This window comes from Sorex fumeus, unplaced genomic scaffold (assembly GCF_029834395.1).
Source record: "Sorex fumeus unplaced genomic scaffold, SorFum_2.1 ptg000039l, whole genome shotgun sequence".
Classification (NCBI taxonomy): domain Eukaryota; kingdom Metazoa; phylum Chordata; class Mammalia; order Eulipotyphla; family Soricidae; genus Sorex; species Sorex fumeus.
Window position 1 is genome coordinate 36679640 of NW_026606096.1, and position 23066 is coordinate 36702705.

Genomic DNA, 23066 nt, shown 5'->3' on the forward strand with positions numbered 1-23066 from the left:
GGTCATGAGCTCCAGCATGCAGTTGGCACCCTCATAGCACTGGTTGGTTGGCTGGTTGGTTGGTTGATTGGTTGGTTGGTTGGTTGGTTGGTCGGTCAGTTGGTCGGTTGGTTGGTTGTGTTGGTTGATTAATTGGTTGGTTGGTTGGTTGTGTTTGTTTTTTGGTTGGTTAGCTGGTTGGTTGGTTGTGTTGGTTGATTGGTTGATTGGTTGGTTGGTTGGTTGTGTTGGTTGGTTGGTTGGTTGGTTGATTGTGTTGGTTGAGTGGTTGGTTGGTTGGTTGATTGTGTTGGTTGATTGGTTGGTTGATTGTGTTGGTTGTGTTGGTTAATTGGGTTGGTTAGTTGGTCTGTTGGTTGGTTGGTTAGTTATGTTGGTTGATTGGTTGGTTGGCTGGTTAGTTGATTGGTTGTGTTGATTAGTTAGTTGGTTGTATTGGTTGGTTGGTTGGTTGGTTAGTTGATTGGTTGGTTAGTTGGTTGGTTGGTTGTGTTGGTTGATTTGCATTACCTCTGGTTGAAGCCTTTCCCTGAGATCCGCCCACTCATCCCTTTCCTTTGATGCCTCTCTCCCAACAGGTGTAGAAGACATCGTGGCAATCATGATTCCTGAGCCCAAAGGGAGGGAGTTGGTCAGCCTGCTGGACAGGAATGTCACCGTGACCATGTACATCACCATCGGCACTCGCAACCTGCAGAAGTACGTGAGCCGCACCTCAGTGGTGTTTGTCTCCATCTCCTTCATCGTCCTCATGATCATCTCCCTCGCCTGGCTGGTCTTTTATTATATCCAGAGATTCCGATATGCTAATGCCAGAGATAGGAACCAGGTGAGTAACCAATCATGGATCACAATTATGAATGTAATCAATACAGTTATTCCCAAAGTGCAGATGGATCTCAGAAAGATTGAAAAGCACAGAAAATACAAAGCAACACACAAGGAGACCCATTGGACCCCACACAAGATAAATGCTGGATATTATTATCATTTCTCCCTTGATACCCTCAATGACTCAAAAAAGAAAAATAAAGGTAAAGGCCCTCCCGTTGATCGTCGATTTGCTCGAGCGGGCCCAGTAACGTCTCCATTGGAGACTTTGTTGTTACTGTGTCTGGCATATCCAATACTCTCGGTAGCTTGCCGGGCTCTCCGATGAGCCTCCAAAATGGATATTCAGTTGCAGCAGATGCCTTTTCACTGGTACAACCTGGACTGTCTCTTTTAATCCACGAATAACAGTGGATTACATGAATGGCTTTCACACTGTAGAACCTTTCTGAATTCTCAGGACACAGAGATCTCTAAATGTTCTGAAAGCTACTTCTTAGTATTTCATTCAGTATGTGTGTACTTTTACCTTGAGAGTCACATGGCGAAATTTGTCCACAATTTATGGGGTTTTTTAAAATCGTGTTTATGGAACAAATATACTGGCTTAAGAAGAAATCGCACATTTTCTTCTATTTTCTGTGGGATAGAGAGGTACGGTCTACCATGAGAGTCCTGGTACAACTATTCACATTTCACTTAACTGTGATAAAATAATACTTTACATTTTGATCCACTCTCTCCCTTGCCATCTTTCCAGTGGTTGCCATACAGAGCTGCATCTGTAGGCCACTTTCATCTGCACAGAGAGTTCTGGTGGGCATTCTGGCCCTGGAGCCTCTTAAATAGCGCTGGACCAGCTGATTCTTATTTTTATATTTCCAGAAATTTTCTCTAAGCCAGTAAGTTCATCATTGTTTGCTTCAGGAGATGGATCTTTAGTTTTTTCCTGTTTATTTTGTGGTAATGGGTCCTTAAATTTTCTGTTGTATCTGGAATAAATTTTTTAAATATTGCTGGGGATTTTCTCTTGATTTTCAAAATGACATACCATCATTGTCCTAATAAATTTTGGCAATCAGGAAAAAACTAAAAGAAGACAAAAATCCATATTATTTCAACTGAATTATTAGTGATTAATAGCATTACCTTTCAGGGTGCTTAATTATATAGAGACATATAAACATAGATATAGATATAAACATAGATATATGCTCAATAAACTGTCATTAAATATGTATCTTTGCAAAAATGCAACACAGATCTCAAGTTCTTTATTAAGTTACTTATTAATAATTTGTTTATTAAGTGGTATTTCCCCCATCATCAAAGAATCTTTGACAACTTATTTTTAGTATCTACATAATACTCAAGTTCTGTCACTCACCAAAAATATCAGCAAGATAATCTGTGTTTTTATTTTCTGAACTAAATGGGAATATATCTTCCTTTTACATCTGATATCAAAGGTAAAATAAGTTAATGTGTGTCATTATAATTTTTGGTTTGTTGAACATACCTGGTGGTGCTCAGGGCTTATTCCTGCATCTGTGCTCGACAATCACTCTTGGCAAGTTCAAGAACCATGTGTGATACTGGCACTCAAACCCAGATTTGCCTGTTCAAGGCAGTTGTGTATCATTTTTAAAGCCTCTGTTGTTAAGCATGTATCTTAATTAGTATTATCCATTGTTAATGTCATATGGATTCCTTGATGATTACCTTCAAACCCAGATTAGCTGCTGTTACTGAATATTTGGGATTCAGGTGAATATTTCTTAATAGTTAGGCACATGGCAGTGAAATAAATATGGAACTGATACATTTCATCCCACTGGTTCCTAAGGATTAAGTATGAAGAAATTCATATTATTTATCTGTACATAGTATGCAAACACAGACTAATTATTTGCAGAGATACTCTAATGACCCTTGGTGGATTTATATTTCTATATGGATTAGACTATGAACAATCCTAGCAATCAATATATAGAGGAAGCAAGGATTAAATTTTAAGCTGAAGGGGTTGGAGAGTTAGAGGTTAACAGGGATTGAGGCACTTGCCTTGCATTCAGCCACTCACAGTTCAATCCCCGGTACTGTGTATGGTCCCCGAAGTATCACCTAGAGTTGGGGCCCGGAGCGATAGTACAGTGAGTAGGGCATTTGCCTTGATGTGGTCAACCTGGGTTTGGTCCCTGGCATCCCTGTGGTCCACCTAGCACTGTCAGGAATAATTTCTAAGCACAGAGTCAGGAGTAATCTTTGAGTATTGCTGGGTGTGGCCCCAAAACTACACACACTCACACACACACACACACACACACAAATTCACACACACACAATTAACAGGAATCATCTCTAAAAGCACAGAGCAAAAAAAAAGCCCTGAGCACCATCGGGTGTGACCCCAAAATCATCATAATAAAAATAATTTAAGCTGCAATGAGTTGAGTAATTATTTCCATCACATATTGACCCTGATAAAGATAAAGAGTCTGAGTGGACATTTGCATACTCAGTGAGGTGAGGAAAAAGAAAAGTGGAAAGCCATGGTATAAAAGTGGTTGGTCTGGTTTAAGTTTTTACTCTGCTCCCATTCTATTAAATTTTCTGGAATTATAGGTTGTTACCCTCAGGGTCACTCTTCAAATTGGGATCAGGCACGAGGCAGCACGTTTCCTGATCAAAATAGACAGTGTGCTTTAGCCTATAGAAAAATATTTGTCTTTTAATGGACAGTGCTCTGTCTACTCAACAGGAAGTTGCAGCTGTGTGTGTGTGCTGTAGCTATAATAAGCATCGAATCAAGTCACTTATTAAAGCGTGAGGACCCTGATTCTCAGGTGAGAGAGTCTCCCGCTGAAAGGGAAGAGCAAAGGTGTTAATTAGTGAAGTATCCAAGGACTCAGGCATGGGAAAGATTGGACTTGAATTAGCTCTCTCTCTGCTCGGCTGGCTTTGTGCACATCCCAATTAGAGCCAAGTCACTATTATCATCCCTGAACACAGATCTTTCCAGGCCACAACTCTACCTGGACAAGATCATTTCCATGTGGTTCCCCTGAGACGATGACTTAGATGGTTTTCACTGAACACCCTCAGAATGAGGTCTGTTAGGCGGTGCCATGGAGGACAGGGGCTGTAAGGCTGTTCCGTAAAGTGACACAGAGAAGGTCATTTGAACACTGCTCTGGAGTCTGGAAGGCTAGATTCTGTTTTTTCGTTTGTTTGTTTGGTTTTTGTTTTGTTTTGTTTTTTTTTCTGCATCATTCCTGGAAGCACTGCAATACCAGGGCGATGTGTGGAGTCGACAGAGCAAGCTCCTATTCCAACTCCTAGTTCCAAAACTCATTTAATATATTGTCCTTGGATAGAGGACGTATCAGATATTAGGCTGATAAGAAGAGATACTACACTTGATCTTAGCTAAATGGCGGAGAAGCAAGCTGGATTCTGGCCTCGGCTCTGGCCGTAGCTCGAAGAGAAGTCTCGCATCATGCCTTCCACTCTCCACCTGCAGTTTCCCAAATACTGACTTGAGGGCCCTGAGAGATGGTACAGCAGGGGAGTAGGGGATGCTTGCCTTGCAGAGGCTGACCTGGATTCTATCCCAGGTACCCCATATGGTCTCCCAAGTCCCGCCTAAGCGCAGAGCCAGAAATAAGCCCTGAGCACCTCCTGGTGTGACCCCAAAACTAATAAAATAAAATAAATAGCAAAACAACAACAAAAGCCCTGCTGATGACATTACATGAAGTCTGACTGTATTCCGCAATCCACAAGTCTGGAGGTGGGGAGCCGAAACCAAGCTAGAGGTGTGGGCATCATGAGAGCTATGGGCCCCTTTACAGGGATAGGACAGACCTACGCAGTCTCTCTCTCTCTTCCTCTCCTTCTCTCTCTCTCTCTCTCCCACCCCACCCCTGTCATATTTTGCATACATGAATTCCTCCCCAGTTCTTAGCACTTCTGCAGTAGTTTCCAGCATTCCTCCAGGGGGCGCTGCTCTGCGGCCTCCTTCTTTGCTCCCTCTGCAAGGTGCTCACTCCAGCCAGGTCATGGTTTCTGCCAGGCCCTGTCCTGGGAACCCTCGTTTGTCCACCAGCCCTGTGCAGCAGAGCCCAGTGGCCACGTGCTCTGCTTTCTGGGGGCAGATGGCCATGCCCCAGAGTCCTGTTCCTTGATGAACCTGGGGACCCCCAGTGCCTCTGGGAATCTCAACTTGGTGAGGATGCTGGTGACCCTAGAGCAAACACGCGGTTGTTACTCAAATACACCCAAAAGGAAAGTTAATTAAGAGCCAACAGTGGAAGCCGGCTTTGCTCACAGTTAAGGAGCACAGGCTTCACTTGCTGAAAAACTGGTGTCAATGGAATGACACTTTGGAACCAGGTTTCTGGTTTACCTCCTTAGACAGAAAGTCAGGCTTCCTTCGAGTCAACGCTGGGATATGGCTTGAAAATGACTTTTGCCACTTCATTGCTCTGCATTGCTTTAGAAATTTTTTTTAAGTGTGATTGAATTGAGGCCAAATATTATATAATACCAATTAAGTACAGTTTTATAAATAGCCACGCGCCTGACTGAATAAACAAAACAACCCACGTCTGTTGATTTTGGATCCCGTTTTCTGTTCTAAGTGTCAGATTTGCTCCCGGTCACCAGCTCCCTGCGAGTCTTGCTCCAGGCTCTTCATGGAAGCGCTGCCTCCGCTGAGCCTGACCGGCTGGGTCAGAGCCAGCACGGAAGCTTTGCTTACCTTTCCACATGGATTACTGGTATCTTGGCCATCAGCTTTCCCAGGAAGAATTAAATTTCTTGGGAGGTTTTCCCTGCCTCTTAAAAAACAAACAAGCAAAAAACTATTTTAGCTCTTATTCACTCGTGTGTGTGTGTGTGTGCTTGTGTTCATTGACATTTTTTTCAAAGCCAAGAGCTATAACTTGGATGAAATAAGTGTATGTTTGTGGAGAGGGGGCATTCTAATGATTCAAAGAAAATCTATCTCTCGAGGTAGAACCCAGTGGGAAACAGAAATGGACCCAGCCCTCATGAGAGAAAATAATGGGAACTGATCAAAACCCAGAAAACTATAAGCGTGGTGACATCCTAAGATGGAGGGTGTGGAACTGTACAGGGTCTAACCAGGAGCCTTTTCTGGGAGGTGGCCAGAAGGAGCTCCCCTGGGAAGTGACTGATTTGGGGACCACAGCCAGACCAGGCTATGACATGAAAAAGAGAAGAGAGGCCATCCCATTCGTTTCCTTCGGTTCTGTTCTTTCCCTCCTTTGCTCCTACCTGTCATTCTTTTTTTTTTTTCTTTTTGAATCACACCCAATGATGCTCAGGGGTTATTCCTGCCTCTGCACTTAGGAATTACTCCTGGTGGTGCTTGGGAGACTGTATGGGATTCTGGGAATCGAACCCGGGTCAGACACGTGCAAGACAAACAGGCTGCCCGCTGTGCTATCGTTCCAGCCTCCTACCTATCATTCTAGACTATTTCTATTTTCTTCCTGCTACTCCTGGACTCCCAGAGAAGTCTCAAGTGTATGTAGGTCTCTTTTGAGGAAGCAGTCGATGCTTATTTCTGTTGAAAGTGCCAGCAACTGGGCATGGGTCGGTGAGGTGGGCACATGCCTGGCGTGTGTGAGGCCCTGAATTTGGTCTCCAGCACCATGTGCTCCAACCCCCACCCGAAGCACCCTCAGAGCACCTGAGTGGCCTCTCTGCTCCCCACCCCTCTAGTATAGCTATGCATGGTCCTTATTTTTTAAGGAATATTTTTTAAATGATTTAAGATGCCAGAAACTGCAGGCAAAATGTTAAAGAGAAAACTTACAAATAGAACCTCTCCCGTTTGGGGGTTACTGATCTGTGCTCTCGGACAGCTAGCTTGGGGGGCATGAGGGAGGAGGGGTGATACTTGATCTATTATGATTGGTTGGCCAGAGGTATACTTCATTGATTGATTGATTGATTGGTTGGACTGGTTGTCTGCTGATTGGTTTGCTGGCGGGCTGTTGGTTGCATTCCTGATCCTCAAATATTGAGTGATTGGCTGGCTGACCCATTGGTTCCTTGATTGGCTGACTAGGTAGATGTTGGTTGGTGGTTGGTTGGTTAATTGGTTGAGTAAATAGGTGTTTTATGATTGGGTGATTGGTGAATGAACGTAAATTATGGTGCATGAGCTAAACTAAACTAGTTTAGTTTTAAAGTCAGGCAGTTTTGTGGAGCTAGAGTGATAGCATGGGGAGGAGGGCACATGCCTTGCATGCAGCCAACCCATTTTTAATCCCCAGCACCACATATGGTCTTCCGAGCCGCCAGGAGTGATCCCTGTGCTCAGAGCCAGAAGTAAGCCCTAAACACGCAGGACGTGGTCCAATAGCCAATTAAATAATTAAAATGGATGGTTTTCATCAGTTTGACTAACCTATTACTAATTCTGTGTTATTAAACAATTTACTTTAGCCTCAAAGTTTCAGTTCATTCTATAAAATAATAAAAAAATTTTCATACATGGCTGTTGTAAAGATAAAGGTGATATTACACAAAACTTTTATGTAGTGCCCAGGTTGTATTTGTTAATTGTTCATTAGTATATGTTCATTATTTTAAAGATAAAGGACAAAGTTTGAGTTCTTTCTAAAAGGAACAAAACTCAGTGAAAGCAAATAATAATTTTTAAACACTTGTCATTTATCTCGATCTTTACAATATATATTACTGCTGCAAATACATTACAGATGAGAAATATACCTACCTAGGAGAAAAGCAAAGCATGTAGAAAACTCAGAAGCACACAAGAAAACCAGCTTTTTCCCTTGACAGATTAAACCTCACTTTTAAGCCCTCTTGCCATTTCCTGGGCTTCCGAGGGGTCTGTCACGGAATTATCACAGCGGGTTTTTCCTTGCCTGGATAATGGTGCTTACCCAGGTGTCATTTGTTCAAATGAGCACGTGTGTTTTATGAATGTTCCTTGAAGTACACGCCCATATACACAAAGGGAGTGTAATTGGCCGAGAGGAACATGATGGGATAATATAAACTAGGGATTTGTAAACCTAGGTTGGATCTGCATAAACATGGAAAAAACGGCTTCCGGCTGGGAAGGAATGCATAAGCAGCAAACCCTGGGTATGATAAAGAAAAGAGATTTCTTCCGAAGCCCCCAGGTTGCTGTTCTCAGCTCACGGTCCACAAAGTTGAAGTAGCACATCACTGTCTTTTTTGTGCCTCTGCATCCTCACAGCTGTGACCTGCACAGGACTTACTCCAGGGCGGGACCTCCCTGGGTCAAAGGTCACTTGCCTCACTTGAGGTCTGGCTCTGTCCTCTAATAAAAGTCAGTTCCTGACCCACTGCCCCACCTTTTGCAGTCGCTGGCATTCACCTTCATACCGCCTGGGCCCGCGTCCAGAGAGACTGTGTTTCTCAGGGGCCCGCAGCAACCATCTCGGGAGTCTCAGTCCTATGACTAACCAGCAGGTCTTGGTTTTTCAGCGCCGCCTGGGAGACGCGGCCAAGAAGGCCATCAGCAAGCTCCAGGTCAGGACCATCAAGAAGGGGGACAAGGTAACCCATGGCCTTTCGTGTTCTGGGTGGGAGGCTACACGTGGTGGCATCGGGCCTTCCAAGGAATGAGGCGGGAGAGGGAGAACGTGCCTCCTGCATGGGCCCATGGTTATATTAAAGAAGCTTCTAAAAGGCAGCCAATAAGGTAGCAAGGTTGTCATTAACTTGAAAAGAAGAAGAAAGGGGCTAGAGCAATAGTACAGTGGGTAGGGTGCTGCCTTGTACGCGGTCGACCCAGGTTCGATTCCCAGCATCCCATATGGTCCCCTGAGCACTGCCAGGAGTAATTTCTGAGTGCAAAGCCAGGAGTAACCCCTGTGCATCACCGGGTGTGACCCAAAAAAGAAAAAAAAAAGAGAGAAAAGAAAAGAAAAAGAAAATTAAAAAAAATAAAAGTATAATAAACGTGGGAGGGGTGGTACTAGGAGATGGTACAACAGGTAGGGCACTTGCCTGGCCCACAGCTGACCCAGGGTCAATCCCAAGTCCCTCGAACACCCCTAGCAGTGATCACTGAGCACAAAGCCAGGAGCAAGCCCTGAGCACTGCTGGCTGTGGACTGAAAACAAGAAAAGAAAGTATCTGCCCCAAAAGTGAAAAGTAGAAGTAAAAGAGGTGGAACCAGAATGAACTTCACATGCAAAGGCATTACCTGAAATGCAAAGTGTCCCAAATTCTAATGGGGCTCTCTGGCAGCCACTGTCAGGAAAGAAGCAATAGCGGATATTCAATGATTCCCATAATTCTTTTTTTTTTCTCTTCATCGAATCACCATGAGATACAGTTACAAAGCTTTCATAATTGAGTTTAATACAATGATCGAACACCCGTCTCTCCACTAGTGCACAGTCTCCACCACCAATGTCCCCAGTATCCACCCCTCCCCCACCCCCCTGCCTCTATGGCAGACAGTTTCCCCCATACTCTTTACTTTTGGGCATTATGGTTTGCAATACAGATACTGAGAGGTCATCATATTTGGTCCTTTATCTACTTTCAACACACATTTCCCATCCCGAACGATTCCTCCAACCACCATTGTCTTATTGATCCCTTCTATAGAGAAGCTGCTTCTATAGCCCAGCTGCCTTCTCCCCCAGCTCATGTGGCCGGCTTCCAACAATGGACCAGTATTCCTGGCCCTTGTGCTTACTTACTGTCTTGGGTATTGTTCTCATGTTATTTTATATTCCACAAATGAGTGCAGTCTTTCTGTGTCTCTCCCTCTCTTTCTGACTCATTTCACTTAGCATGATCTTCTCCATGACCATCCACTTAAAAGCAAATTTCGTGATTTCCCATAATTTTTACAGCAAGTCCAAGTGTCCATTTACGTGTCCAGTCTGGGCCCCCTGAAACCTGTTGTCTGGTCTCCCAAGTCAGCATCCCCTTGCTGTAGGATGACGGCATCAGGCGCCACGTGGACACAAGGCTGAGGAGGAGCGATGAGGCAGTCCTGTCAGGCCGAGGTGCTCCCAACGTTTCCCAGTCTGGGAGGAATTTGCAAGCCACAGCTCTTAGCTTGGACTTGGAGCTCCCTGGGGCCTCTGGAGAGAGAGCAGCCTCCCTGCCAGGCGTGGGTCTCTAGTCTGAACAATGAACTTGTCTCCTTCGCTAAGTGCTGCTGTTTTTCAGTGACATAAAAGTTCCATTTGTTGCTCTTTAGAAGAGAAGCTTCACTGCCGAGTATGAAATGAGATTTGCAATTAGATGCATCATCATAATTAAAGCTAAAGTATTTTTCATTACCTTTTCTCCCCGAGAATAATAAAAAAGACAAAGGACTGTGACATTAGTAACCTACTCGGAGGGTATTCAAAGGGGCTTATGGAGTTACTTGAAAAAGTGCTGGAAGCTACATCTCCCAGCCCTGCACACTGGAGCCGTGAGGGAAAGTAGTTAAAGTGTTTCAGCCTCTTCTCCGTAAATAGTTATGTCTCATCTTGGAGCTTTTTCGAGAAAGGCGCTCTCACCATAATACCAGTATTCATACCAGAACCTTTAATATTGTTTCTTCACAAAAGCACCTTCAGGGGGGGCTGGAGCGATAGCACAGCAGGTAAGGCATTTGCCTTGCACGTTATCTACCTGGGTTCTATTCCCAGCATCCCATATGGTTTCCCGAGAACTGCCAGGAGTAATTCTTGAGTGCAGAGCCAGAAGTAGCCCCTGTGCATCACTGGATGTGACCCAAAAAGAAAAGAGATAGAGAGAGAAAGAGAGAGAGAGAGAGGGGAGAGAGAGAGACAGAGAGAGAGAGAGAGAGAGGGGAGAGAGAGAGAGAGAGAAATTAAAAAAGCACCTGCAGGAGGGCCTGAGGAATAGTTTGGAGGGGCAGGAGTTCACCTAGCACACAGCTGGCAACCCCTGACCCCACATGGACTGGGCCTGTAGGGAAGGCAGAAACGAAACAGTGGCTGTTGGAAGGAAGAAGGGGAAGATTCACTGACTGACCTGGCGCCTGGACAGTTGAGAGTCTAGCCCCAGGGGCAGGTCCTTCAGGTGATGTGCATTTTCGAGGTGAAGGGAGAATAGGAGTGTGGTTCTGGGGTGAGGCTCACCTGTGCCTTCATCATCAAGTAGCCTTCTATCTTCATCATCAAGTGCCTACTATCATCAAGGAACGAGGGTTATCTGTGCCTTCTCTCTTGCAGGAGACTGAGCCCGACTTTGACAACTGCGCGGTCTGCATCGAAGGGTACAAGCCCAACGACGTGGTCCGGATCCTGCCCTGTCGGTGAGTGTCAAGGCTTCTGCTTTGACTGGGATGCACGTGTGGACAGTACCTAGAGGTCACGTTGGCTGGGGCCCTCTGGGCCTCTCCCAGTCCTCTGCCTTTCTATGTTGTCAAGAGCCAGTGGCCCAAGGGCTCATTCTTTTGTGTCACATTTCTCCCAGCAAATATTTCATCTTGTGAAATGAAAACTATTGTCCTTTCCTGCTGGCCACCGGAGGTAGTCTATCGCTCTGAACAGGAGCCTCCTGGTGTGGGATCAGATGATTTCACTCCAGGTACAATATTTCTTGAACCACGGGTGTATCACCTCCAGCACCAATGCTTGCTTTTGCAAGAAGAGTTTTCATGAACAGACTCTTAGACCTGTCTTATGAATGAATGGTCATCAAGGGGCAGCACCCAGAGCATGGTCAAGAGAGAGTGGGAAATCAAAGTGGATTCCATTTTGGTCAGTGGATTCATTTGGGGTACATCAAAGGTGGATTCTATTTTCCGTGACTTCATACTGACAGGAAAAGCATATGGCCATCCCGCCAACACTCAAGACTCTGGGAGACCATGCCAACCTGTAGAGTTGGAAAAGTTCCCAGGTTATTCTCATATAACCCTGATTCCTTTCTCAAATGAAACTTCATCACTAAGGTGCCTGAATTAGTTTTTTAAAGTTAGAATTTGGGGCCAGAAACATAGTATGGGAGGGAAGGCATTTGCCTTGCATGTGGTCACTTCACAGCAACCCTGGTTCAAACCCCTGCCTTTCATATGGTCCCCTGAGTTCAGAACCAGGAATTTTCCTGAGCACTACCCAGTGTAGCCTGCCCACCCCCCAACATACACACACACACACACACACACACACACACACACACAAAATACTCAAAAATTTATGAAGTTAAAAATCTATAAATGCTTTGAGAAAATCAAATATTTTTAAGTTGTATTAAAGCTGTGTTTCTATCTTTGAAGTCTAGATTTTTAGTGTTTCTTCATTGCAGTTTTATTTTAAAGCTTAAAAAAAAAGTAAATTATGCCTTGAAGGAAAATGTTCACTTAGATTAACTAGAGTTGTCTTAGAGTATTGAAGTTTTGAAAGGGTAGAAAATTGCAGAGATCAAAAACAATCCATCTGTTCATGAAACAATGCAACCTTGAGAGCTATTTACTAGGAATACCAAAGAAATAAAATGTGCCTTACGGGCCAGAAAAATAACTCAGTAGACTGAACGCATGCTCTGCTACTTAAGGCCCAAATTCAATCCCACCAGTTACTGTTTGGTCCTCTGAGCACTGCCAGAAGCAAGCCCTAAATATAGAGCCAGGAGTAGACCCTGGTCCAAGGGAAAGGGACCCAAAAAAGTATGTTCTTCCCCCGTCCCAACACACACACACACACACACACACACACACACACACACACCACAACACAGTACTTTCTTTTCTTTTTTTTTTATCTTTTTAGATTTTATTTGCAAAAACCTCACCTCACAACACAATAATTTCAAGGAGAATTTGCCCTCCCTGATTTCTGGAGCTTTGATGCTCTAAGGCCATCGCTTAAGGTGACTCCTAAGGGCTGAGTACTCGGCTCCTTTTAAGAGCACTGGATGTCATGGTTGGAGTTGCATTACCCAAGATATTAGTGCTGACATTGAGAAGGCTCTGGCTGGACCCTGAACTGTGGTATCTTTCATTTCTGCTGTTGTTGGAGAGAGTTTTCTGAAGCATCATAGCTTACCTCCCCTTGGCTCCGTGGGGATTATTTAGAGCCTCATGGGAGGGTGCCTATTAATTAAGAATGGAAAAAAAACAAAACAAAGAAAACCCTGAAGCCAATGAGTGACAGAGCATGTCTTTTCCTAAGACTCCAAAGAACTGGCACAGGTCATTAAGAAAATGCATTCTTTAAAAGACTTCTGGTAGGGCTGGAGTGATAGCACAGCAAGTAGGGCGTTTGCCTTGCATGTGGCCAACCCAGGTTCGATTCCCAGCATCCCATATGGTCCCCTGAGCACCGCCAGGATTAATTCCTGAGTTCAAAATCAGGAGTAACCCCTGTGCATCGCCGGGTATGACCCAAAAAGAAAAAAAAAAACACTTCTGGCATTGCTTGGGCCTAAGAAATCAGTTCATCAAAGAGTTTGTTCACTTTCATGCCTTAAGTGCCGTTGGGATACTTGTACGAACTTGTTAGTCAGACCCCGTCAGTGAGGAGCAAGAAGTCAGTGGTTTGGGGCCAGAGCAGCAGGACAGCTGGAGGGCCTTCCTCTGTACACAGCCATCAGGCTCGAACCCCGGAACCCCAGATGGGCCCGTGAGCACCGCTAGGAGCGATTCCTGAGTGCAGAGCCAGGAGTAACGCCTGAGTGTCTCCAGATGCATCTCCTCCTCAAAAATAAATAAATAAATAATAATAATAATAATATTCTCAGATGGAAATTTTCATTGATTTTGATTTGTTTTCAGTGCTGGGGGTCAAACCCAGGACCTCCCCCATCAGCGGTTGCTATTTCTCTGAGCCAACTCCTCAGCCCTGGCTTGCTCTCATGCAGACTGATCGCATTGCTTCAGCCATAATTAGACTTTGGTGACAGATGAACATTCCAGATCACCTTCTCTAGTAGAGTTGGAGGGGAGGGGTGAGGGCGGGGGGGGGGGGGGAGGGGACGACGGTAATTAATCCAGGGGAGGGGAGTCATTTTTCTGCATTTAGCACACATGCAGAATAAAACGCTGGGGCTTTGGTTTTCTTGAGGGGAGCCCGGGCCCTGGTCTCAGCTCAGGCCCTGATTCTGTTTCTTTAACCCTCTTCCTGTGCCTCTGCTTTGATTTCCTTTCTCTGGGTCTTGCTTGAAGGTAGCCCGGGCCGTGCAGGAGCACCCACACAGGTTCCGGGGAAGGACCGTTTGATCCCGGATTGGCCCATGCAGCTCCTCTTTGAAGAACTCCCACATTTGTTTCCATTGCCGATTTTAAAATCAAGATATTTTTATGCTTGTTACTGATTTCGGCCAGACAGTTTGCATTAATGGATGTTATCAAACAAAGGGGCTGGCATTTGATTTCCCCCCCCCACCCTCTCTTTTTCTCTCCTTTAAATGGGATACTTCCCTCTGGGGTATTATTAATCCCAAGAACTTCACAGACTGACTTTTTTGTTATTTCCAGGCTGACTCATCCACAGAATTCTTTGTATCTCCTTAGACAAAGAACTGTCTCCAAAGGAAAAAAAAAAAGTTCTAGTGAATTCTCTTTCTTCTCCCAAATCCTCTTCTTCGTCTCTTGTCTTTCCAAATCACCCCAGAATTTTCTTGTGCCAGGACTTTTGCAGGAGTTTTCTCATGTTTTTCTCTTGGAGACTCCTATTGGCAGAAAAGTGACAAACAGGCAGCCTGAGAGATAGCACAGCAGGTAGGGGACTTACCTTGCGTGCAGCTGACTGGGGTTCGGTTCCCAGCATCCTATATGGTTCCCCTGAGGACCACCAGCATTAATTCCTGAGTGCAGAGCGAGGGGTAACCCTTGAGTATCACTGGTGTGGCCCCAAAACAAAACAACAATAACAAACTAACAGAAATGGATGGATGATGGTCCCTCTTGATCTGAATTAAAATTCCGTCATGTCTGCCACACCCTCTATTTCTTCCCCTTGCTCTTTCTTCTCTTGTTGGGGTCCCCCATGGATCCATGCCGGTGAACTCCCAGGGATGTAGTGGAACATATCCTTTTAGGATGAGGGGGATCCTGAGGCGGCACATACCACCCCAAGAATGGACAGCTCCCACGTCTCTCCCACTAAAACCCACTAAGGAGCTTTGATTGCACTATGGCAAGCTCAGGCCAAAATAAAGATGGCATTTAGATGTGCTTTTCTGTTGTTGTTTGTTTATTTGTTTGTGTGACTGGAATTAGTGCTTATGAGGAGTGTTAGCTGCAAAGGAAATTTCCTGGATGTTGGATTATTTTTCCATGTGCAGAGGATAGATTGGGCTCTAATTCTTCCTTAGATTTCTTGCCTCATGACCTCTAGTCTGCAGTGGTTCTTTGCAGGGCATTTGAACTGCACATTTTAAATGTGTCTTAGAATAGAATCCTCAGGGCAGGGGGAAATTCTAATTTGATATTCGCGCGCGCGCGTGTGTGTGTGTGTGTATGTGTGTGTGTGTGTGTGTGCCATAAATTTTTTAGTAACAAATGCTTCTTTCTAAGCAACATGCATTTATTTCAGGGTCACATGTACTACTACCATAAGTGAAAATAGAGAGGCACGGAGAGATAGTACAGCAGGCAGGGTGTTTGACTTACATGCGGGTGACCTGGATGACCTTTTAATCCCCTGAGCATCATCAGGAGTGATTCCTGAGCACTGAGCCAGGGATAACCCTTGAGCTTCACTGGGTGAGACCAAAACACAAACAAACAAAAATTTAAGAAAGTGACGTGTCCTATTCTAAAAGAACACAAATGCACAAATGAGCTATAAGCACAGACCTAACCATAAGTGAGATGTATGATAAAAATAGCAACTTAAAAAAAAATCTTGCAGGCGCACTAATATTAGACTTTAAGGGAAATTTCACAGGGGAAAAAAAAAGGTCAGATTCTTCTATTTTTCCCACAATAGTTTTGTTTTGCCCAATGCATTCTCTTTATAGAAAATTCATAGACTGGATAAATATTTAATTATCTTCCTAACTACCTCATGCAATTTCCTCATAGCTAACACTTGATTTAATTCCACTTATTTCCCATGCCCACATTTGCACATTTGAGATATGACTGTTCAACATCATTTAATACCCTGCTGTCACCAGTTAACATGATAAGAATTGGCTAGAAATAGTCCAAGATTCTCTGGGGTTCATTCTGACCTTGCTCTAACCTCTGGCTCTGCAGGAGTTGATGAAGTTCTATCTCAAACAAACAACCCAAAGACCTGGCACGTTGGTGCTTTCCAAGAGTTGGGGTCTTTTGAGTGGGCCATTCAGACTATGCCACTCAAGTAAACTAAGCACATGTTCTGACTTGCTTTAACTTCCATCTTACTAATCTGCGGATGACCTGTGCACACACCATCAGCCCACCCAACCAGAGAAGACAGAAAAGAAGCTTCTCCCATCAGACCAAAAGCACGGAGGTTTGTGCCTGCTGTGGATCAGGCTGTCCTGCAGAGTGCCAGTTGTCACCTTTGGATGGCAAAGAGAACCTCTGATACCCAATTGTCAGTTTTGGTAGTGCACTGTGACTTTGGTCCCGCAGCTACCTTCCCAGGGCACCAACTTGTCGCATTTTCTTTTTGTAAGTCATGTTTCCCAGGAGGAGATCCTGTAGGTACTTGTACCGAGGTGTTCCATCTGGACAAGGAGGAAGTGCCTGATGAGAGCAAGCCTATAACTGCACCCATCCCCAAACTCATTTGGCCTGGAAAGTGAGGCACTCATCCTGGTTCATTCCTGGTCACTGAACTCACCAACGATGTTGAATGGACAGCATTCATGACTGTTCATGGGACTATTCTGGGAAGCCTCAGAGTCAAGGCCAGGAAGTGGCTAGCAGATCCAAGTCTTGATCAGCAACTCCTTCTCCCAGCAGGAAGGTAGTTTTGTCCAGAGCAGACTTATCTGTTAGATGGTTTTGGAAGGTGTGGGCATGTGCAACAAATGATGCATTTATATGAAACTGACCCTTTCCATTTTTTTTAAGTTTCCAACTCATTGGCATTAAGGAGGTTCCCACTGGTCTACAACCATACCCCCACCCAGCTCTGGAATCTAGCATCACTGGCACTAAGGAGATCCCTACTGGTCTACATCTTCCCCCCTTCCTAGCTCCAGAATCTCCTTTCCCAAACTGAAGTTATAGCCACCACACTCCAATCTCCAAGACATGGGGATATTTTTTTTTCCTATGGGCTGTTTTTCTCATATTGACTTAGTGCTTGTTCATGGAAAAAAAGTTGATGCAGGATCTCAGGTTTTGAATGGAGGATCTGATGGAGATTGACCAACCTAAAATCAGCCATCAGCCTTGAGTTATCAGTTCAAACTCTGATGGATGTAAACAAGACTTCTTAGTGTAATAAGCATTTCGTGACATATGCAAATACCATTGCCACAAGCGCAAAAATCATTATATCCTGATCCTGGAAGGAATGTTATTTTATGTCCACTCAACTTCAGTTTTGAAAAGACTGACAAAGAATGATAATTCTCCTTGTATATGAGAGTTGGTCCAATAAGGAAATGAAGTCACGCTCGCTGCTGTTATTCTTAGCACTCTCGCTCTTCTGCTGCCATTGCCAACCTCATGGACACTGTTCATTCTTGCCTGACTTTCTGCAGTAGCATTCTGGTTAATCTCCCTGTTTCTACTTCTTCCCTAAATTATTCATCCTGATCAGTCTATTTTTAATTATCCCAGTAGATTAGCTGGACACTGGGTATCTTTGTCATGAGTACAGTTTCAGATTCATCAAAGGTATCAGAAGTATGGCTGAAAAAATACTCTTTGAGGAGGTTAACAAAACTATAATTCAGTCGGTATGTTTCCGGAATATGTTTCTCTAACAAAAGGGGGTTCACCAAAACACAAACCTGGGCTTTTTTGTGAAGGTCACACCCTGCAAGGCTCATGGGTTACTTCTGCCTCTGCAATCAGGAATTACTCCTGGCAGTGCTCAGGAACCATATGGGATGCTGGGGATCAAACCCAGGTAGGTCGCGTGCAAGGCAAACATCTTCCCAGCTGTACTATCTCTTCGACTCCAAACTTAGACTTTAACTTGGATTAACTCCCTGCAGGGAGACTATGTTGGCTGGTTGTCAGGGCAACCATCATGTCAACACATCTGCAGTGTTGCTTGTTCAGAGTGTGTGCTCTGACATCACAGAGACCATCAAAGCAGTCTGTGTATGTAGTCGCTGAATTTCTCACAAGCAAGAGAATGTGTGCCTTCTGGATTGCGATACTTCCCATATTTTTGTTAGATTTTTAAGAATCAAATGTGTGGTCTACTCATCCCTGGCTTTTTTTGTCTCCATATACTTGCTTGGCTTTCATGGTATCATCTTTGTATATCTATATCTCCTGAGTCAGTTTCCTAGTACAGTTTTAGAACTTTCGAGAACAGTTTCCATGTCTTTAAAATTTTGTCAATATCAGTTGAAATTGATATATGATTCCCCTATGCCATAGATTGACCATTTGCAGGTAGTTGATTTGTGAGCACTTGTACACTCACACACACACACACACACACACACACACACAAACACACTTTTTTTCTTGCAGTAATGAATGAGTGTAAAGAATAGCTCTGTATGTAGATACATATTTTGGATTATTTCCTTGTTCCTGAAGTTGTGGATGCACATTGCCTGACTGTTTTCCATAAAGTTGTTGTCCTGGGGTTTTTGAGTTATTCAGATGGAAAATGCAGAGATGCTTCTAGCAGAGATGCCTGGGATGTGTCAGGGTATATACACATAGGGGGATCATGTTGAGTAGGGAGCTGGCCCAGGCCACTAAGGACCTGAGTGCCTGGCTGAGGAGTTGCCGTATGCAGGTGCTGGGGGAGAAGGAGAAAGGCAGGCAGCTGAGGGGTCAGCTTGTGCTTTGTGCCGATGTGGATGGTGACTCTGAGAAACCGGTCTGGACAGGGAAGCAGGGAGGCGACAGTGCTGGCTCTGGCAGTGGAGTGTCAGGGGCCCAGTGAGGAGGCCCTGGGGAGGTCAGCCCAGCCGAGTCCTCATTTCGCCTAGTTTGAAACAGTCACCAACCAGGGCTGCTGACCGACAGCTGTATCTGTACTGGTTTGCGTTTTAAGCATGTTCAGATATTCCCACCCAGATTCTAAGTAAAAGAAATAGCCCAGAGTTCAAAAACTGTAGCAGAAGAAACAAATTTTAAGCCCTGAAATAGATTTTCTTTACCTCTCTGAAAAAAAAAAATGCCTGAACTTACTTTGACCAGCCCAAAAATACTCTCATGATAGTGTCACCCAGGCAGACCCCAAATGTTCAACTGGGTGGATAATTGGTGGGTTCAATGTGTGAAGATCTTTAAGGAACCTTTCTTCTATCTCCTTTATTTTAGGAATGAAGTTAAATTGTAATTCTATCTGCTTATAAATGCCTTTTAGTAGTTAGGGACATAAAATGTTCTGTACTGTCATTTTCTTTAAAATGTTTGCCAGCAGTTTCCCAAATATCAGAACATGACTTACAGTGTTTATATGTTGAAAGAGATGAAAATTTAAATGTAATTGCATATCAAACTGAAAATTGAAAAATAAAAAATTAAGAAGTGGGGGCTGGATCGATAGCACAGCGGGTAGGGCGTTTGCCTTGCACGCAGCCAACATGGCCAACACAGGTTCGATTCCCAGCATCCCATATGGTCCCCCGAGCACTGCCAGGAGCAATCCCTGAGTGCATGAGCCAGGAGTAACCCCTGAGCATCGCTGGGTGTGACCCAAAAAGCAAAAAAAAAAAATTAAGAAGTGGTTCCCAACAAAATACAGTGCAAATCATTATAAAAGCAAGTAAAGCTTTCTTGTGTGTGTTGGGGCAAGAGTTTGTCCCCTGGGGGCCGGAGCGAAAGTCCAGCAGGTAGGGCGTTTGCCTTGCATGTGGCTGACCCGGGCTCAATCCCTGGCATCCCATATGGTCACCCAAGAACCGCCAGGAGTAATTTCTGAGTGCAGAGCCAGGAGTAACCCCTGAGCATCACTAGGTGTGATTCCCACCCCCATCCCCCCAAAAAAAGAGTTTCTCCCCTGCAGATGAATCCCAAGGGACATTTCAGGATCCAAGACATAGTGAGCTTAAAAGGCCTTGACTGGGGGTTTGGAAATACAATTGCTCGCAGGCTGTTGAAGAGTCAAAGCCTAAGTCTGGTTGGTTAGTTTCAGGAAATTCTATGCTATGTTCTTCTCTAGATGATGTGTCAACAATTAATGGAACCCTCTTCATTGCCCTGTCCAGCTGGCAATCCCCGGTCTACTCTGGTCCATGGGTGGAGGACATTCTCCTCTACCACAGATGAGCTCTTAGAGACAGGGAGTAGGACATAAACATGGAATTTAGAGGGATCTGTTGGTGCAACTTTTGAAGACGCCCCATGCAAGCTCCCCAGAGCAAGTTGACTGCCCAGGTCATGGTTTCTTAAAATTGCATGAGTGAGTTGAACTGAGCTAATCCAGGTGGGAATAGTAGAGTGCCTGCACTCAAAGGGGCCCCTGGAAGTCTTTAGGAGGTCTTCGGCTGCCGGGACTCTGCTCGGGGCGGGGAGGGAAACTCAACCCGCCCCCTCCTAGGGGGCCCCAGTGAGGACAGAGACTATAAAACCCAGCTCCCGGAAGCTTCTTATTATCTCGTTCTTACTTTGGACAACCCGGCAGGCTACCGAATGTATCCTGCCCACATGACAGAGTCTGACAAACTCCCCGTGGCGTACTCAATATGCCAAATACCAGTAACAATGATGGGTCTCATTCTCCTAACCCTGAAAGAGCATTTCTCAGGGCTAGGACGAAGGAGACGGTACTGGTGCATGCTCGAGGCAATCGACGAACAACAGGATGATCATGATCGTGATTGTGACTCCATATTTCCTTGTTGGAGTCTGCCAATCAAACCTATTTGGGCAGTCTTGAACCTCCTTGTTTCCCTAAAATCCATCACTTGGGATCCATATATTTATATGTGAACATGTGAATAGCAGCCCACAGCTGCCTCCTGGTGGGCTCAGATGACCATTTGCAACCTGCCCTTCGCAGGGGAGAGAAAGGGGCTCTCATTCACTGTCCCCGCCAGACATAACATGATCAGAAGACACAGCACAGCAAGAAATTAGAACTTGATGTTTAAAAAAAAAAAAAGAACATTGCCTGAGTAATGAAGATTTCCAAGAATCAGCCTAGAATTTTTTCCGAAAGCAGTCAAAATAGACTCTAGCCCCTTAGGAAGTTTCAACACATGGGGCCAGTCTCATTTTAAGATGAGTCAAATGAAGTGAATGTCTCCCCAGATTGAAAATTCCTAAGTCTTTATGGGCGAAAAAAAGAAGACGTTTACAAAACACTGTAATGTGATCTGGATTCTGACTCCGAGTCCTGTAACTCTCGAAGTGGAAAACAAAGGAGCACTTTCTGGCCAGGCAGAAATGCCCTGTCCCGGTGTTACCCTCAGGCCTCCTCTCGGGCTTGATTAGGAACAGATTTCTCTCTGGGCCTTTGTTTTCTTTCTGAGTGATGAATGTTGGCTGGTTTTCACAAGGTCTGGCCTATTCTGTCGTGCCCATGATCTATGCAATGCATTGCTGAGTCTTCTGTTTACAGATGTATGTTTGTAGAGAGGACTTTTCAAATAACCAGCAACATGTAGCTTTGGGAAATGCTGAAATAAAGAGTCCACACATTCTCTTGCTTGCAAGAAACGCAGCTACATACATAGATTGCTCTGATGTCAGAGCACACACTCCAAACAAGGGACACTGCAGACTTGTTAAGTGACAGGAATCCCTGAGGCAACTGTGGCCCTGACAACCAGACAACACAGTTTTACCGCAGGGTAACCCAAAGGAAGGAGCCTGAGTGTGCACTGCTGAGAACCCCCTTAGTTAGAGAAGCACATTCTAGAGACACACAGACTTCAAATGATACTGTAAGGGGACCGGAGCCATAGTACAGCACGGAGGGCGCTTGCCTTGCACATGGCAATGCAGGTTCGGTACCCGGCATCCCATTTGGTCCCCTGAGCCCTGCCAGGAGTGATCCCTGAGCTCAGTCAGGAGTAAGTCTGAGCACCACTAGATGTGGCAAAAAATACCACACACGCACACATACGCAGATGCACACGCACACATACACACACACTGTAAATCAAAACAGTATGATGCTGGAATAAAAAATAACCTTGACACCACTGTCACTGTCCTCCCATTGTTCATCGATTTGCTTAAGCCGGCCCAGTAACATCTCCATTTTGAGACTTGTTGTTATTGTGTTTGGCATATCAAATATGTCACGGGGAGCTTGCCAGGCCTTGCCGCACGCACGAGATACTCTCAGTAGCTTGTCGGGCTCTCCGAGAGGGGCAGATGAATCGAACCCAGCTGGGCCAGACTGGCTGCACGCTAGGCAAACGCCCTACCGCTGTGCTATTGCTCCAGCCCAAACTTGACACTAATGGAATAAAATTGAAAATCCAGATGTAAACTCCCAGATTTATGGGTGGTTAATTAGTGATAAAGGAGTTAGGTTCATATGACTTTTGTTCTTTATTTGATATTAAAAAGCAAAACTCTTCAGGGCCAGAACTGTATAAGACAATGGGTAAGGCACTTGCCTTGCATGCAGCCAACCCGGGTTTCATCCCTAGCACCTCATATGGTCCCCCAAGGCCTGCCAGGAGTAATTCCTGAGCGCAGAGCAAGGAGTAAGCCCTGAGCACTGCCAGTGTGGCCTCAAAATGAACAGATAGATAAGGGAAAAGCAAGTTTACTTGATACATTAGTTAAAATTGCATAAAACTTAAAATACAAAATTTTCTATGTTTTCTGATAAATTTCCTTTGTACATGTACCATGTGCAGGGCCCAGAGCGACTCCCACCAGTCTCTGGGGTTGCAGGGAGGAGACAGGGCCGTGAATAACATCCCAAATGTACCTTCCTGCTGTATTTGCCAATGGTGCATTAGGAAATGGGTCTTGAACTGTAACAGCCCTGTTAAATATGGCATTTGGACTACGAATGCCCTGACCCCAGTTCTATTAATCAAGCAGACACACGGGACAGATGCCAGCCAGCCCTGTTCTCCTCCCAGCCAAATGCTATAATTAGAGCAGGGTCAAGTTCTGAGCACAGAGCCTCCTGGACGCATCACAGAATCTGGGTTCTGCACATTCCCTTCCA

At 44.8% G+C, this 23066-nt stretch overlaps 1 protein-coding gene and 1 non-coding gene across 2 annotated transcripts in view; one reads left to right on the top strand and one right to left on the bottom strand.

Moving 5' to 3' along the window:
* RNF150 (ring finger protein 150) overlaps positions 1-23066 on the top strand; it is a 194400-nt gene that overhangs the window by 145567 nt on the left and 25767 nt on the right. The window contains exons 2-4 of the mRNA XM_056119201.1: positions 579-829; positions 8347-8418; positions 11073-11155. Of these exons, the coding sequence (XP_055975176.1) occupies positions 579-829; positions 8347-8418; positions 11073-11155 (406 nt within the window). The remainder of the gene's footprint in view (positions 1-578; positions 830-8346; positions 8419-11072; positions 11156-23066) is intronic.
* Positions 4091-4280, bottom strand: LOC130028469 (U2 spliceosomal RNA). Its single transcript, XR_008793199.1, has one exon. It is a non-coding gene; the product is annotated as a U2 spliceosomal RNA (small nuclear RNA).